Source organism: Stigmatopora nigra, chromosome 1 (assembly GCF_051989575.1).
Source record: "Stigmatopora nigra isolate UIUO_SnigA chromosome 1, RoL_Snig_1.1, whole genome shotgun sequence".
NCBI classification, from domain to species: Eukaryota; Metazoa; Chordata; class Actinopteri; order Syngnathiformes; family Syngnathidae; genus Stigmatopora; species Stigmatopora nigra.
In genome coordinates, this window is record NC_135508.1 from 26,931,679 (window position 1) to 26,949,686 (window position 18,008).

Sequence of the window (18,008 nt, forward strand, 5' to 3'; positions counted from 1 at the left end):
ACATTGTTCCCTCGGTTATCGCGGTTAATGGGGACCGGGACCACCCGCGTTAAGTGAATTTCCGCGAAGTAGGGATTCCCCTTCAAAAATTCTTAATTTGAATTTAATTCCAAAAATAATAATAATAATAATAATATTTTTTATTTTTTATTTTTAAAAATGTACCCCCTTTATACAGTACACCATATAGAATACGGTAGAGAGAGTGAAATTCATGTTATAACAAAAAAAAAAAAAAGTTTCAATGTAATATTGGTATTTTTTTTTCCCAAAAAAATCTGCGACGCTGAGTCCGCGGTAGCTGAACTGCGAAGTAGCGGGGAACACTGTATTATTACAAGTCGTCAAAGGTATGTCTTTAGATTTTTTTTCAAGAAGTCCGTCAACAAGCGCTGCTGCCGAAGGTGAACTTAAATCCAAATAGGTAAGTAGCAGTGGTGATAAATAAAATGGGTGTAAAACTAGATGCCAAAGAAATCATAAAATATTAATGAAAAAGACAAAATGTTCAAAGTAATATGAATTCTTAATTTTATGTTTATGAGATAAGTGTTCATGTGATTGTGTGCTCTCTGCCTCAGTTACATTACTTTAATTCCCTGATATTTGTGCACATGCACTTCAAGACAAATATATTTTGCATGCTTATTCATTCTAAAAGCTCATCAAATAATGTTACGATCATTTCCTCTCTCCCTTGTGTCGTCATACCTATCCTACAAATTTGGGACTCATTGGCCAATTTTTAAGGGTTTAGTTGATAGTTTTGTGAGAACCGTGGAACGAATAACTGAATTTTCACATAAAGTACTGCTATACTTACAAATATCTCTACTTATAAAAAAATTCTGGAACTAATTAATTTCGTAAGTAGAGGTACGACTGCATTAGTAAACCTAGCATGGATATTTGAAAGTGTTATTGTAATTATGCCAAATATTGTAAATCATCATTTAATGTTAAATATGATCTGAAAAATAATATAAATAAGCCTATGATTGTTTATTGGCCATTGTCGCTAAATATGCAGAGAAGTGGTATCTTTTCGGGACATTTAAAGCCAAGGTGTCTTCCAATTCTGAAATGACAGACACCATTATTTTACAGATAAACTTGGTTTGATAATCTTTCTGATTTTAAACACTTAATCATGAAATCACTTAAATGATCTACTGAAAAATCTAAAGTTCTAAAAAAGGAATGTAGCAGGCTGCCCAAGGACATTGGTCTCACTATATTGTCTTACCTTGGAGCTTGATGTTGTTGCCAAAAAAAAAAAAACTCAACTGCAGTAAAATTTCATAGGATAAACTTTGCTGCTGGGGCTTCCATTACAGTTGTGAGCAAATAATCCTGGATCTGAGTTCATGATAAAGATTGTGTAAGCATTCTTCATTGTCAATGCCAGCAGATGGTGCGTCCTCAAATGCAAAGCGTGGGGGTTTAGGTTGCAGGTCATTTGCCAGTGGGATCGGTCGGCTCCTGCAGAGGGCTTGTGATAAGAGTGGATATTGGAAGCTATGTAATCCTTATTAAACTGTCCTTCCCCAGTGCGCATCAGGGTAATCCTGAACACCTAGGCGAGTTAGCTAAAATAGCTTGATAAGGAATCCCGTAAAGGCGGATCTGACCATGCATCATCTTGAATCCATTTCTAAGCTTTCTATAGACTGCAGCAATTACTGGAACTATTAAAAAGGAACAATTCAATTCAAGCTCAAATTAGCAACACATGTCCCCATTTGATTTTTCAGTTCTTTAAAGCACCCCTGTTGTCATGAAATTCTTATTTGAATGTGTGTAATTTAGTTTACTCATGAAATTGTGGTCTTTGGTCCAGTCTTTAAAAAACGTACATGTTAATTACCGGTGCACGGAACTAAGAATGCAGTGTAAACTCAAGTAATTTTAGTACCTCCTCACAGACAACATTTGCACTACGTTAGATTTCGGAAATAGGAGCATCTGTTGAGATTAATTTTTTCATTTTTTGTTTAGTTTGGCTTTGCTACTTGTTTGAGATTCATAAAAAATGTTGGTCTTGTTTGACTGTTTTTTGGTCAATTGATTCTCATTGTTTCTCAGTGAGGTCACTGACGCTGTAGCAGTAACTTGGCGTGACTTTGGCGCAGGCAGTGTGGAATCGGTTCCTACTTTGCGGCGGTGTGATTGTGAGTGTGAATGGTTCACTGTCTCTGTGTCCTGACAACTGATTGGCGACCAGTTCTGGTGTTGTCTGCCTTCAAACCGAAGTCATCTGGGGTAGGCTCCAGCACCCCATGACACTGACATGGATGAGCAGTGTTGGAAATGAATGAATAATTGAGCTTGCCTTTTTCTCTATGATTCGGTTTCTCCATGACCTCAGCCTTTCACCACAATCTTTTTGTCATGTCAGAGTCTTGGCATTTTTAAAATATATACTTGTTTTGTACTTTGTTATATTTTTCATAACTTCTTTTGAAATTTTAAAGCCAAGGAATTTTCATTATTTAATACATCACAATAGTGTGCCGACCTCACAACTCTGGGGTCCTGGGTTCAAATCCAGGTCAGTCCACCTGTGTGGAGTAGGCATGTTCCCCTCGGGTCTGTGTGGGATTCCTCCGGGTACTCTGGTTTCCTCCCACATTCATGCATGGTAGACTCATTGGACACTCTAAATTGCCCCTATGGTGTCCCCGGCCTCTGGCCTGGAGTCAGCTGTGATAGGTTCCAGCGGTTCAGAAAATGTATGTACGAATTTACATCGCAATGTTTTGAAATTTACTCAATATTACTGTCACTAATATTTTTCAATTTAAGGAATCATTGTGAGCATTTATAATTCGTAAACATTTTAAAGAACGATTTGAGTTGTTTTGGCTGGAAGAAACAGATGAATGATTATAATTAATATTTTTTTTGTAATTAGTGACAAATTATGATGGGCTTTACACTGACCAATGAATAAAGAGTGACCAGTCCATTTGCTTTGAAGTACATGTCCAGACAAGATGACAGAGAGGACACTCTCCCAGTTACAACGTAATGCATAATGATTGTGATACCTAAAGTAACTCAAGTTTGGGAGAAGAAATTACAAAAAAAAGATACATTAAACGGGCACTAGGCAATGATGAATATTACCCAATTGCTGGATGATTTGTTTTCTTTAATCTTTACTGTTCATATACAACAAACTTATTCATCAAGTATCCTCTTCAACCTGTATTGTATTTATTTAATAAGGGGCATCACATATTAATGAACACGTTTATATTTATGTTAATGAGCATATATCTGAAAATATGCAAGATTGGAGCTGGGGGCTAATTTCCCTCTTTAGTACCTTATGCAGGGTGAAGGTAAACCATGACACATACACACATGCATCCGCACACCCGCACACACAATTATTATTAATTTTTTTTGAAGGTCATAAAAATGTGTAATCCACGCTGAAACTCGTAAGCGAAACCCACTGTAGCTACTAGGACTCAGCACTGAAGAAAAAAAGGTAGTTATAATAGGGGTGACCCTAGTTTGTGATTTTTCGATTATCACCGCCATGCCTGGTCTACATAAACTGTGATAATCGAGAGATTACTGTACAATTAATTAGTAATTCTTTCAATGCTGTTTTCTTGCTATAATACTGTAAAAAAAGACCACATGCATACTGCAGCATACTGCTTGTGGTCCTTTTTATCCTGACGTATTAAAAGACTGTCACTAGATAGATGTCAAGTCGATATAACTGCAAGGGGAGGTTGTCACGATCAAAATAATATCTTAGTTTTTATTTTTTTGTGTTGAGAAGTTGTCCAAAAGATGCACGCAAGAAGTTCAAGTTTGAAAAGATTGCTGACCTGTTTGCTGGAGGAAATTTCATTTTAAAGGTTCTAAATCTCCTTATTGGTATAAGACGTTTTCATACAATTAATCAACACTTGAAAGCCGTGCAAGTCAATCCTCATCAATAAATACACTTTGAGACTGTGATTTTTCTTTTTTGGGCAGAATTTATTTAACAACTTTCTTTTCTTTCTAGATGTGGACGAATGTGCAGAGGCACTTGACAATTGCAGCATAGATGCCATCTGCCAGAACACACTGAAATCCTACAAATGTATCTGCAAGTCAGGTTACAAAGGGGATGGGAAACATTGTGAAGGTAAACCTTTCCATTTTGTTAACTCTTCTACACGTACTTTGTTAGTGCAACAATCCATCGGTCCCGGTGCTATCGTGGTGATAACTGGTATTGTAAAGAGCCCACACCCGTTATAGCCTCCCTCAAAGTTAGCCATGAGAGCAAAGTGAGGGAGTGATATGTTGACAGAAGATTAGAAAAGCAAGGCGCCCAGTGCTCCTTTATGACAAAATAAAATGTAGCAGTAAATTTCCTCTATACACATGTTGGAGAGAATTAAGACTGTAGCTGAAATGCTAGTCAGATGAACTGCCAAGTAGTCAGGGGGATTCCCATCTAGGAGTTTCAAGCCTTTTTGACCTCCCAAACCCTAACACTTTGGATCAATATATTCCATAAAATATTATTGTCTTATTACAAAGTGAATATCAATGCTTTCTGTTTTTATCATTGGCTGTCTGGCATCCACAGCTTCTTGCCTGTGGGCTATTCAAGATTAATTTGTGAAGCTTTGGTCAAGTATTTGCATAATTCAGCCTTCATCAATGACAGGTTTAATGTTAGCAGGCCGTTCCTTAGTACAGTAATCCCTCGATCACTGTGTTTAATGTAGACCAGACATGGTCTGATAAACGAACAAGTAGGATCACTCCCATTATTACTAATGGCATGCACCACCATATCGCCGGCCGATGTCAACGGCACCTGTCAGCGGATGCTCGGCCAACGCCCCTGGCATGCGCCACCGGCCGAATGGTGGACAAATTAAACTTCCTCGTTGCGTCGCCTCAACGACCCGCCATCCTTGCCGGCCAGAATGGTCTATTTTTGGACAAGGCCGATGCCATCCACCATAACGTCGCCCGGGACTTGCATTTCTCCCCCAAAAAATCCCCCTTCGGTGGGGCTCTCTGGCGTCAAATTCGCCGAGCAAGTTATATTTTTTCAAATAAGTGCCGTTGCACGGTACTCCCATTTCTGATAAAAATGCACCCTCACACGAGCTCCTCAGTTGAATGACAGTACTCTGTCTTCCGCCATTTTCCTAATGTCAAGCGGAAGACGGAATGAGGGTAAATGAGAGGATCCCGGTTGGAACAGTGAAGTTACAAGTAGATGTGAAGTGAAGTATGTAGAGCACTTCAATTATAGTGATACTTATACTTATGAATGCCTACCCATACCAAATATTTAGGTTAGGAAACTCAGCATATGAAAAACATTCTAAGTTACAAAACCTGAAATTCAAAAAAATCAAACATACTTTACGCATAACAACATTCATTCACACCAGTCAGTTTCTTCTGGAACACCATGGAATTATACCACATATTTTCTTCATGGTAGTTTATTAGATTATTCTTCTCATTCCACTTCACTTTTCTCTGTGACAGGAGTACGGCACCATCTCGTTTTCTAGCTCGAATCTCTGGGCGGGGCATTCAGCAACACCCAGGCTGCCACTGACAGTACAGTTACTGAGATGAGGGGGGTGGGAACTGCTTTCATTTTGGCTTCTGTTTGGTGTGGTTGCACAGTTTTTGGGAGGTCATTGTTAAGTGAGGGGTGCTCGTGGCAGGTGAGCAGACGTCAGATCTGTTTTTCACGGACAAGGAGTTTCGGCACCGTCCGACTTACAGTCTACTCAGTACCTATCTCTCAAACTACCTTGACCTGAGATTGGTGAATCCACGTAGACATTTCAGCTATCTTTACTACTGTGGGGGTAGTGAGTTGAACCACAAATGGGCCTTCCCAGTGTGGAGAGGACTTCCTTTTCATGACTCGGATCAGGATCTGGTCACCTGGCTTCACCACCTCCTGTAAGGGAGACAAAGGGGATAACGGCAGCTTACATGTTCTTTGGAGATGTTTCTCTCCACCCACTCTATGAGTGGATCTGCTTCACCCTTAGTCTCTTGCCATGTTTCAACTTCCCCAAGGGGAAGTTGTCATGGTCTTCCATGAAATATCTCAAAAGGTGTTAATCCCGAGCAAGTTGGTACTATCCTCATATATGTTTTGACCAGTGACAGACATTCTGGCCATGGCTTCGTTAGCTCTTCCAAGGTTTTCTAAAGCCTTAGTTTTATTGTACCATTTGTTCTCTCTACCAGTCCCTATAAAAAAATTAAATAGTTATAGTTATTTGGACCTGTTGGCACATGGAACACATGCTGTACCATGTCCATCATCCCCCCTGTTGAGACATGGGACTTTCCATGGCTCAGTTTGCTACCATTTGGAATACATTCTCTGGTAAGCACGATAAGCCCTTAGCTGTGGACAGGCCGTCTGCAGACTGTTCTGTGCCTTCATGTATCCATGCATCTTTTTTTTCTGTGGTGTAATGTTTTGCCTGTCAATTAATACTGTTTATCGGATTCACTCGTTTTTTGTTGTTGTTGTTTATACTTTGCAGTAAGTGTTTGTGCTGTTTCTTTAGCTGCTACATCTGCTCTGGCATTTCCTCTACTGATTCTGTCATTGCCTTTAGTATGTGCTTTACATATGCATACAACTATGTATCTGGGCTTAATACACCAATGAACAAAAATCACAACAATCTCATTTATTCCATAAGTATAGTTTGGGAAAATCTAAATGTCTTATCAATCAAAATTAAATATGCTAGCTGGTATTCTATTATGATCATTGCCTTCTTGTTAAGACCGGGAACTATATTTGTTTTTTTTTTCTTTCCTGCAATTACACAAATTAACTAAGCATACTAAAAATAGGAAAAATACAAAAAGCAAAAGGCTGATTTCTCCTCAGGAAAACAGCTTTTCCGTTGTCTGCAATAGTTACATTCACATCGATTAATATCCAGAAACAAATGTATACATTAATAATTCTTAATTGAACTGAACCCGTTGAAATGTAACCACCCCCTGTTCGTCAGATTTAATATTTTTAGCCATTACTTATAAAATGCATACTAATCAAGAAGTCCCAATTCATTCAATAATGTGTATCGTGTTGCATATTAAACTGTTGTTTAAAATTCAAAATCCCCCAATCTAGTAGTTTTTTTAAATTAAAAGTAACATTCCATTGTCTTTTTAGTTTGTCTATCATCTCCCATAAAACTTTTGTAATCAATATTTTTTCAATAGTCAGGCATAACATTTAAATCTAGTTACATTTCTATCCATTTTTGTTTCTCTATTTCTGGTTGCTTATTTTAACCCTTTGTAAGAAAGTTTAGTCTCAATTGAAACGCTTTCACTTTTTTTTCAAATCCAGGTCGGTCCACCTGTGGGGAGTTTTCATTTTATTCCCAAGCCTGCGTGCATTTTCTCCTGGTACTCTGGTTTCCTCCACCCACATTCCAAAAACATGCATGGTAGGCTGATTGGATCACTCTGAATTGTCGCTAGGTATGAGTGTGAGTGTGAATGGTTGTCCGTCTCCTTGTGCTCTGCAATCGGCTGGCCACCGATTCAGGGTTTTCCCCGCCTCTGGGCCGAAGTCAAGAGGGATAGGCTCCAGCCCCCCTCTGCGACCCAAGTGTGGATAAAGCGCTTCAGAAAACGAATGAATCAAATATGAATAGCTAGGATTATCTCACATTGTCGCACATTGGCTAACCATTCCAATGTGTATAGCAACAATAGTGAAGCTAAGTGAATCGGCTTCATCAGCAGTGAGAGAGAACAGGTACAGAATTATGAATAATGTGTGCCTATTTTCTTAGCTATTTTTCACCTGTTTCAAGTGTATCAGGTTTTATGTGATGTACGCGTCTCAATCATACCGACTGACATTCACATTTGTCACTTTAGAGACTACACTTTTAAGTTGTGTCAAAAAAATTCTTTCACCATTATTAGTGGTCTAAGCAATGCGTGATTTGATGTGTACTGTGCAACCATCTTTCTAATGTAGGCCATTCACTATCTGTGTTTTGTACATTGCTCTAAACGAATTTTATCTGCACGTTTGGCATTATTTTTTGGAAGGTCGTCTACATTTCATGATTACAAACATTTTCGGGTTGTCCAAATCTTCTATTATGACATTGGAAGCCTGAAGACTGCCTAAAAGTAATGGAGAAGAATCTACAGAAAATGTGTGTTCATTAAAAGAGGAGTGGGTAATTTTGTGCTGAGTTTAGTGAATTCCGTTGATGTGTGGGAAGAGGTTACTTGAAGAGCAGAGAGTGTTCTTTGTCTCGGTCCCATCACTCTACTGTCAAGTCCAATTAAGCCTTGAGAGCGGCAGCGTCAAAGAGAAACTGAGCGACCAAGATCATAGAGCCTAAATGGGCAAGCAAGTGCTGAGTGCTTTTGCGTACTGTTCGCAATCCATCGTGTTCTGGTCTCCTCAATGGAGCCCTGCAGCCATCATCATAATCATAACAGACAATCTCACTCTGTGTCAAACCAATCTGCCATCTTTCTGTAAACGTGAGCTTCTGCTCCTTGTTTTTGTGACACATTTCTTAAGTTGCCACACTCGTGAATACATTTTGTGATGTTATTTATGCATTTTAGATATTTCCTTTTTGTTACTTTTATTTTACCATTTGTAATGTTTGGAACATTCCCATAGTGCTTGTATAGATAGACAATAATTTGGTATTTTTAGCAGTATTAGAAGTAGTGTTTTGGTGACCTTTCAACCTCCCGATGACCATGCCTCGCTTGCTATTTAGCAGCCAGCACCTTAGTTCCTGCCTAGCTACTTCATTGTGATTGCCTCCTTTTTTTTTTCTTTTTCACCCACATTTTTTGCACTCTGGTCCCAAAGAAGAAAGTGGCGTATTCTAGGTTCGGCCCAAAAAAATATAGAAATTAAGCGTGATATCATAAAAGAAGAGAAAAGACAAATACCAACGCACATCGGTGAAGATATACTGCATTCAGATGAGTGTGTGTGATATGATAATAATATATCATTAATATTGTCAACATGTAGATCTCATACATCAAAATATATTTTATATTCCAATGTATGATTGACTTATAGGCAGATAAGTTCCAATGGCACAAGGGACCCTCTCTCGCAGCACGGGACGGTGGTTGGAAACCAATAAAATAAACTTTAATATACATCTAATCTCATCTCATTTCCTGAACCTAGCTGACTCCGGGCCAGAGGTGGGGGACACCCAGAATCGGTGGACAGCCGATCGCAGGGCACAAGGAGACGGACAACCGAGCACACTCATACCCATACCTAAGGGCAATTTAGAGTCTCCAATCAGCCTACTGTGCATCTTCTTGGAATGTAGGAGGAAACCGGAGTACCCGAAGGAAACCCACACAGGCCCAAGGAGAACATGCAAACTTCACACAGGTGGATGTGACCTGGCCGATGTAACAACCGCTCGTGCCACCGGGCCTCCGTAATTTATAATATAAAAAATAAATGTGATAAAATTGAGAAAAAGTGATTTTATTTCTTAAAAAATCATGATATAGTTTTTGGGCAAACCGGCGGCCGAATGGTTAGTGCATTGATCTCACATTCCTGAGATCGATTTTTCAATTCCAGATACAGACCTTCCTGTGTGGAGTTTCTATGTTCTCCGTGGGCTTGTGTGGGTTTTCTCCAAGTACACCTCCCACATCCCAAAAACATGCGTGGTTGGCTGGGATAACATCAAATTGCCCCTATGTATGAGTGTGGTGTGAATGGCTGTCTGTCTCCTGGTGCCCTGCGATTGAATGGCCCCCAAGTCATAGTTTTCCCTACCTCGTACACATATTGGCTGGGATAGTCTCCAGCACCACCCGCTCCCCTTGAAAAGATAAATCGCACGGAAAATGAATGAATTAATTAAAATTTTGGCTTATCACCTGTGCTTACATTCAGATCAACATTAAACCATCACGCGAATAAGCCTCACTCGTCGGCCAATACACTTGCATGGTCACACAGACAATCACTGATTGTCAATGTTAAATAATTTTTGATTAATGCAACCTAAAAGTAAGTAGAGTAATATAACAAAGCAGGTTTCATCGTGCAATTTTGATGTGTTTTGTGGGCTGTCCCTGAACGCAGGGCGTGTGTGACTGGTGTGAGAGAAGGAGTGGTGGACGAGAGGGCAAGTTGGTTTCATTTTGTTGGCCTCATGGTTGTGTTCCATCCATGCTTTCAGTTACAAACAAACTATTGAAAACCCTCCGGCAGTAATTTTAAGCACAGTGTCTTAGTTTTTTTAACATTTTAATATGTTTAACTTTCTTCATATGAAGTAATCTGACATGAATTCTGACTTAAACTGTGACATTCGGCTTACGTGCAAATTCAAGCAGCCAGCAGAGTAACGGAACTTGAGGAATTCCTCCATACCCCAACCATCAGTGCTTCACCAAAATTAGCCAGTTACTGAATGGACCATCAGAGGTTTGAAAAGTTAAAGTGCCTGCTTTCTTACTCCCTTTTCTTTTTTTGTTTTCTGTAGATGTCGATGAGTGTGCGACCGAATACAACGGTGGCTGTGTCCATGAGTGCATCAACATCCCAGGCAATTACAGGTGTACATGCTATGACGGCTTCCGCTTGACACATGATGGGCACAATTGTTTAGGTGAGTGTGTGATTTTAGTGTGAGTGCGTACATAAAGGTGTACGCGCATATATGTGTGTTTCAGTATCTGCATTCTTATCCTTTTATTGGGGGAATTTTGCCTTTGAGAGTTTTGTGAGAAAATCTTATGAATTTATCAGAGTGGAAGTAAGTTCAAAGGGAGTCTCACTTTACGGTGCCAAAAGTCACACAAGTTTAGTCAAGTCCCCAAATTTTTTTAGCCCTTTTCAGAGATACCAACTCTGAAACAAGCAACACAAACTCTGGGACTGGGGACAAACCTCCCTAAGCTCTGGAAATCCCCAAAAAGTTGTCACTTATTTTTTTTAAGCAACCTTTGCGTAAATGTACATTTCCAATTGAAATGCCTCGAAATTCACAACATGGCCACGGCTTCCACATTGTACTTCCGTCTTTGATACAATCACACTATTAACCGGATGTATTCGGTAAAACGAGTGCATTCTGAATCATCCGAGTTTCAAGTTCTGGCAAATGATTCGTCTTGTGCCACTTCAGCATGGCAATCGATTCAGAATCGATTGCATAGGTAGCTTTATTGCTTTAACATTTTTGTTTTTGTTTTTTTTCATATGGGAATTAAGTATTATTAAGGCTGACTAAACGACTAGTCTTTTGTTTTGAAACAAATCCTATCATTTCCGGGCTTGTTCTAAAGGAAAAAGGCGTACACAGCACTGGTAAGTCTCATCAATATGCCTGCTTGGGGTAAGAGCAAAATGGATGGCAATTTGAATGAAACTTCTATTGGTTTGCATTCGATGAAATATCCCATGTTGAAGCCGTCTCCAAAAGGACCGACATTTGCACATTGCACAAGTGCAACTTCAGCGTGACACATGGTGGAATTACTGATTGTAAAACGCATGTAGAAGGACTCAAAGATAAACTTATTTTCATTATACTGTATTTTTTTTGCCTAAACACAATATTTCAATCAATGTAAAACATAATAATAACACTGGGTGGCCCGGTGGCACGAGTGGCTAGCGCCTCGGCCTCACAGCTCTTGGGTCCTGGTCATGTCCATCTGTGTGGAGTTTCCTCTCACATCGTAAAGACATGCATGGACACTCTAAATTGCCCGAAGGTATGGGTGTGAGTGTGCATGGTTGTCCGTCTCCTTGTGGCCTGCGATCGGCTGGCCACCAATTCAGGGAGTCCCCTGCCTCTGGCCTGGAGTCAGCTGGGATAGGTTCCATAACCCCCGCTTCCCTAACGAGGTTAAAGCGGTTCAGAAAATTAGATGAGCTGAGATAATAACAGTTTGATTTAAATTATCCTATGTATTTTTTTTAGATTTTATAATGATTTTGAGTGAATCTCATTCACTCCGAAAAAATGGGACAAGGGTACTCCTGAAATGGGGATCGACAGAGGTTGGCAGCTCTGCCTTTCGCACCAAAAATTGGGTGTGATCATACACATGCATTCCATTTTTGATTGGGACGGTTGGCAGCGGTCGATGATGATTTTATGGCTAAATACTTTGATTAAACTGATAAAGTGAAAGACTTATCAAGTATTGTATTCAATGTGGACACGACATGTTTTTCTTTTAGTTTTAGCCTTTAAAATTACAGCTAAAAAAATTGGCGATTTCAATTCAACTCAAAGTCTTGTGACTCAATAACGCCACCTCCAATAGTATTTCTTTACGTCAGCACAATTAGCCATGCTCATTCATTTTCTGAACCGTTTTATCCTCAATAGGGTCGCTGGGGATGCTGGAGCCTCTACCAGGTGACTTTGGGCCATAGGCGGGGACACCCTGAATCGGTCGGTGGTCAGCCGATCGCAGGGCATGAGGAGACCGACAACCATTCTCTCACACTCATACATAGGGGCAATTTAGAGTGTTCAATTCACAAGGCATGTACTGTCTTACGTCCAGTTTCGCGGATAATGTGGACCACATATCACTGCAATAATCAATCTCCCACCTGAAGCCTTTATTTATATGGGATAGGCTTCAGCACCCCTTGCGACCCTTGTGAGTATAAGCGGTTCAGAAAATTAAAAAAAAGAATAAATAATATGTGTCTCTTCTTGCTTTACATAGACATTAGCCCTACCTTGGCCTTTCTAACTGACCTAAAACCTTTCATTACAGCCACTGAAAATTAATTTGAGAGCTGTGGCTCATTCATGCCTTTAGCTTTAGCCAACAGTAGTGGGGCAGTAGTAGGTGCAATTAGTATCCCGAGTTGTCCTGGAATGGAGAGGTCAGTGCTTCAAATCCAGGCTACTACTGCTCACTTTTAAAGTTCCGTTGGCCAATGAAATTCTCCCTAATTTGCCCCCAGTGGGTTGGCAGCCACTTGGATAGAAGCAACACCTAAGGTCAGAAATTCCAAGGCAACTAGTCATTTATTCATACTTTCAACTCAAGTAGAATGAATTGACAATGACTGGCAGTTTCATTTTTGACAGCATATAATATAGTCACATGAATTGCTTTTTAAGATGGTGTTTTCTAATGAATTCTAATAACCCTCAGTGCAAACCCAAGAATAGAAGGAAAGAAAGGTGGAACTAAGGTTTCAAGGTTGGCTAGGTTTCTCCTGGTCTTGGGGTGGAGAATCTAATCAGCCTGATCCCAGACATGGTCAGACACTTGGAGCCCCTAAAAAACAGATATGCCAGAGGCTGCAGAGGCAGAAATTCTATTGATCCTTAAAAGTTCTGGTTGACTTCAGATTATTTGATCACTAATGTGATGCTCAAATGTTTTGTTGTTGTTGTTTTTTTTAATCATAGGCCCCAGTCCCTCATGTTTGTAACTTCCTCTCTTATAAGTCCCAAGACCAGTTTCCCTTTGCATCCCCTTCACTGCATTTTTTTTATTCCGTGGCACGTGCCACAGGACTCCTTGTAATTGCATATGTTGGCAGCATAATGGCTTCTAGCGGTGGCAGAAGGCAGTGGAAAATGACGCTGAACGCTGCCTTGTGTGCCTCTACAAGGACGCTGTGGTGTCTGGGGTGTCCACAGACTGCCTTAAGCTTCACAAAAATGTCAGGAAGTCAGTAAGGTGGAAGCAATAGTGAAACACAGCATATTGCTTTTGTCTATGATGAGCCAGATTTCACTCATGGTATAATTTAGCCGTGGGAAGCTTTTGTACACACTCAAACCACACAGTGAAAAAAAGAGGCAACATCATTCAAGAGCCTGATTACACCTTTTGTAACCATCATGGCTATTGGCTTGTGGAGATGAGGGACGGGTGGTCGTTAATCACCACATGGCCAACCTCTAAAGGATTTTAGAGTCTTAGAGAAAGCAGAGGAATCAATGTCAATTTAATCCAAAACACACATCCCCTTTACAATGAAAACCAGATTTAAGAAGTCTTATTAGTTCTCCGCCATTGCACTATCCTCCCCACTTATTTAATTCTTCTGATACTGGGCGCATAGGTCCAGAAATTATACTTTTTTTTGTGCATTCACTGTGTTTATTGAGTGGCAGTAAAGCTGTCACATTCTGATGGAGGTGTGGGTGTATCTGTGTGCATGTTTTCACCTCCCCTCTTAGCCAGCTGCTTTGTGTTAATTTGATTAACCCTGGGAGGTATATAAAGAGAATGTTTGTTATGCTGGTGTGGGAGTAATACTTATTTTACCTCGTGTGTGTCGTATGAGTAAGTCATGTTTTGTTTTCAGTCGGTGTGCGTCCTCCACCTGTTTATTTTGTCACCTGGATATTCAACTTTTGTGTTAAAAGAACTTGTTTTTGGACCAGCAAACCTCGGCTTCCTGTTTTCCCTTATCCTTGGTTTACTTCATCGCAGCCGACAGAATAACAGAATACTCCCACCAATCAACGAACCAAGTGATACACCAGGTATCTCCGAACCAAGTAATGCGTTCCCCAAGTTATCTTTTTTGATTTTTCGCCTGCCGTCAACTCTCCTCCTGCCTACTTGCCTCCGCATCCCTCTCGTTATCCCTCTATGGGACATTCTTCGCTGCCTCCGCCTCCCTTTATGAAGAAACACATTCATTTTGAATGGGAGTCGGACTCAGACCTGTTTAATTACAAGGATGGCCCGGAGCTTGTTAACTTTCTGGCCTCCGACTCCAAAGAAATCTAATTTAAAACTATGTCGCCTATGTTAACATAATTAAGTCATTATCATCAAAGTTTTATTGAACAGGAATTAAGCAATATCCCCAAATTATTCCCAAATAAGAAAAATTCACACCAACCTAATTAATTATGGCAACGTTGCTTAACCTTGCTTTAATTTTTTTCTTTTTCTCCCAATATTACACAAAAGATAAAGTGCTCACAGATATTTCCATCACCAAAAGTTGATGCACTTGAAACAAAACAACTTCCGGTTCATGTAAATACAGGAAAATGACATAAATCTCGTACAGCTCTAGGGTCCTGGGTTCAAATCCAGGTCATGTCCGTCTGTGTGGAGTTTGCATGTTCTCCCCTGGCCTGCGTGGATTTCCTCCGGGCACTCTGGTTTCCTCCCACATTCCAAAGACATGCATATGGATGCAAGATGGCAGCGTTCACGCAGGAGCCAGTGGCAATAGCTCTGTACACTCTTTTGCTTTTCGTGTTTTACAGACCTCCTTTTTTAATTACATTTTAATATTTCTTAATACATTCCTTTTTACTTTACTTTGTACTTTATAGTTTTCACTTTAATATTTTTACAACTTTCCTTGTTCTGTTTGCCTGGCTCCTTTTTGGAACCATTCAGCCATGCCTACGCTGTCACACTAGCTGTAACAATATGCAGCAGAAGGAGCAACACCTCGGTGCCGCTGGAGATTCGGAGCGGGACAAAAGTGCCGGGAGAAGAGGTAATGCTTCTGACCAACCATTCCATCGTGAGATAAGATGGAAGAGCTGTTGGCGCTTACCAACAACGTAGTCGAAGGGCTCTACTCTGCTACTGTTGTCTTCAGCTCCAAACTACTGAGGAACTGTGCGGATAAGCTTGGAAGAGTGACTCTGCATATTCTCTACCTCGGTCACAGTCTGCAGAAGTTCCCCATCTTGTGGAAGTCTTTGTGTGTGTGTGGTACCAGTTTTTGTACAACTTTACGTCTTTTGAGTCTGTATCTGTTTTTGCTACCGCAAACAAACTGGCGCCATTCATGTGGCAGCCGGTGGTGGTAGCTCCGTCCACTCTTGCTCGTTTTGTGTTTTTACAGCTTTTTCTGACTTAATGATTTGATTTGGTGATTCTTCATGATCCCAATTACTTTGATTTGACTTGTACTGCTTTTGCTTTGCGGTTCTGCGGCCTTTGCGACTATACTATCTAACTTATAAATATGCCTGTTCTTGCTACTATCACAATGAAATTTCCGGAACGCGGAATGAATAAAGTTATCCAATCCAATGGTAGGCTGATTGGACACTTTAAATTGCCCCAATATATGGGTGTTAGTGTGTATGGTTGTCCATATCCTTGTGCCCTGCGACCGGCTGGTCACCGATTCTGTGGCCTGTGGCCCGGAGTCACCTGACTTCTTGGCAGATAATTCCCTGCAGCACACCTGAACATCAGTCATGGAACACCAGTCTACTGTGGCACAGTGGTTGGAAAATTTGAATTAGAAGAAGAGGTCTTGCTCTGCTGCTGACACATAACTCCAACACATGAAATCCCTGTGTGCGGAGTCTTAATTTTTTTGATACATTTAAAGAGTGTTGGAAAAGAAATGTTTGTGTCATGTTTGCCAGCCCATAGAAATCATGTCAAAACAAAAAAATATATTTCCCTCCCCAATATTTTCCATGACCTTTTTTAAACTCGAGAGTCACTCTTGCAATGCGAAAGGCGGCTCTAGAGCTGTGGGTCCATGGCCCCCGTCGTAAGGTAAGATTAAGCTCACACTAGAGGCTAACTTGCGAGCTGTCTTGCCTACTTTGGATTTAAAGGCAATAATATAAATATAACTTGATAAAGTCCTTTCTGTCATATATTTTATCTCAACCATTCACACTCTTACCACGGGGCAATTTAGAGTGTTCAACCAGTCTACCAGGCATGGAATGCGGAAGGAAACTGGAAAAAGAGCAGAGAAAACCCACACAATCTAGGGAAGAACAAACAAACTCCACACGGTTAATTAAAGTTATCTTACGTCAACGTTATATATAAGGGCAGTGGCATAAAAACGATTTACAAACATTAAAACCGATGCTAGTTTTCTGTACTCGAATTGTGCTAGTAAGGATCTTCAACATAAATACTTTTGATTTAACATTTTATAAATGGACACTGTACATCGACGTTTCCCAACTATAATGATACCATGAGATACGAGTTTAATGCGTTCCGGGACTGAGCTCGTATGCCGATTTACTCTTATCTCAAATCAAAGTTTCCCATAGAAATGAACTAAAAACAAATTCATTCATTACAACACTCTGAAAAAACACAAAAAAACAAGATATTGGAATGGAAAAATATTTTTATTTGTTCTAATTTGCTGTCTATTAACAGAGTAGCAAATACTATTGGTTATGGTGTTTAATAGTACTAAAATTAGACGGATTTCACTGAGGGGAGAAAGGCTTGGAGAGAGAGAGAGACAGACTATTGGCACGACAACGCGCTCATAACATAACATAAATAATGTAAATAAACTTTGATTACGATACAAACAGACTCAAAAATGGGAAGTAGTATACTCCTCTCGTATTGACGAGCAATCTCCGCCACACGAACACCATTCTCCACTGACTAACGGTAAAAAATGCATCACTCTGCCCAGGACTCGTAGAGACATTTACACGAACAAGGGTGTTGCGGCGAGTCCCGGTGACGCCAGTGGTTAGTGCGTCGGCCTCTGGGGTTCTGGCTTCAAATCCAGGTCACGTCCCACCTGTGCAGAGTTTGCATGTTCTCGTCGGGCCTGCGTGGGTTTCCTCTGGGTATTCTGGTTTCCTCCGACATTCAAAAAAAATGCATGGTAGGCTAATTGGACACTAAATTGTCCGTATATATGGGTTTTATTGTGGACGGTTGTCCGTTTCCTTGTGCACCGTAATGGTCTGGCCACCGATTCAGGGTGTCCCCCGCCGCTGAACCCAGAGTCAGCAAGGATGGGCTCCAGCATCCCCCGCGACCCTTTTGAGGATAAAACGGTTCAGAAAATTAGATGAGATGAGTTGCGGCGACATGATGTTCTCATAAGCAGCCTCTCGTGGCTGTCTGAAATGCTCGAATATAGAAAATTTGTCTCGTATCTCGAGGTAAATATTTGCTCGTATATCAAAGTGCTCGTATGTCGAGGCACTCCTATGTCAAGGTTTTACAGTACTGGG

General features: G+C 40.4%; 1 protein-coding gene across 1 annotated transcript in view; it reads left to right on the top strand.

Annotated features, from left to right (window-relative positions):
* Window positions 1-3,743: 3,743 nt before the first annotated feature.
* LOC144194052 (signal peptide, CUB and EGF-like domain-containing protein 2) overlaps window positions 3,744-18,008 on the top strand; it is a gene marked incomplete at its 3' end in the record, with an annotated part of 49,702 nt that continues 35,437 nt past the window's right edge. Inside the window, exons 1-3 of the mRNA XM_077712859.1 lie at window positions 3,744-4,156; window positions 7,385-7,484; window positions 10,554-10,679. Of these exons, the coding sequence (XP_077568985.1) occupies window positions 4,139-4,156; window positions 7,385-7,484; window positions 10,554-10,679 (244 nt within the window). The remainder of the gene's footprint in view (window positions 4,157-7,384; window positions 7,485-10,553; window positions 10,680-18,008) is intronic.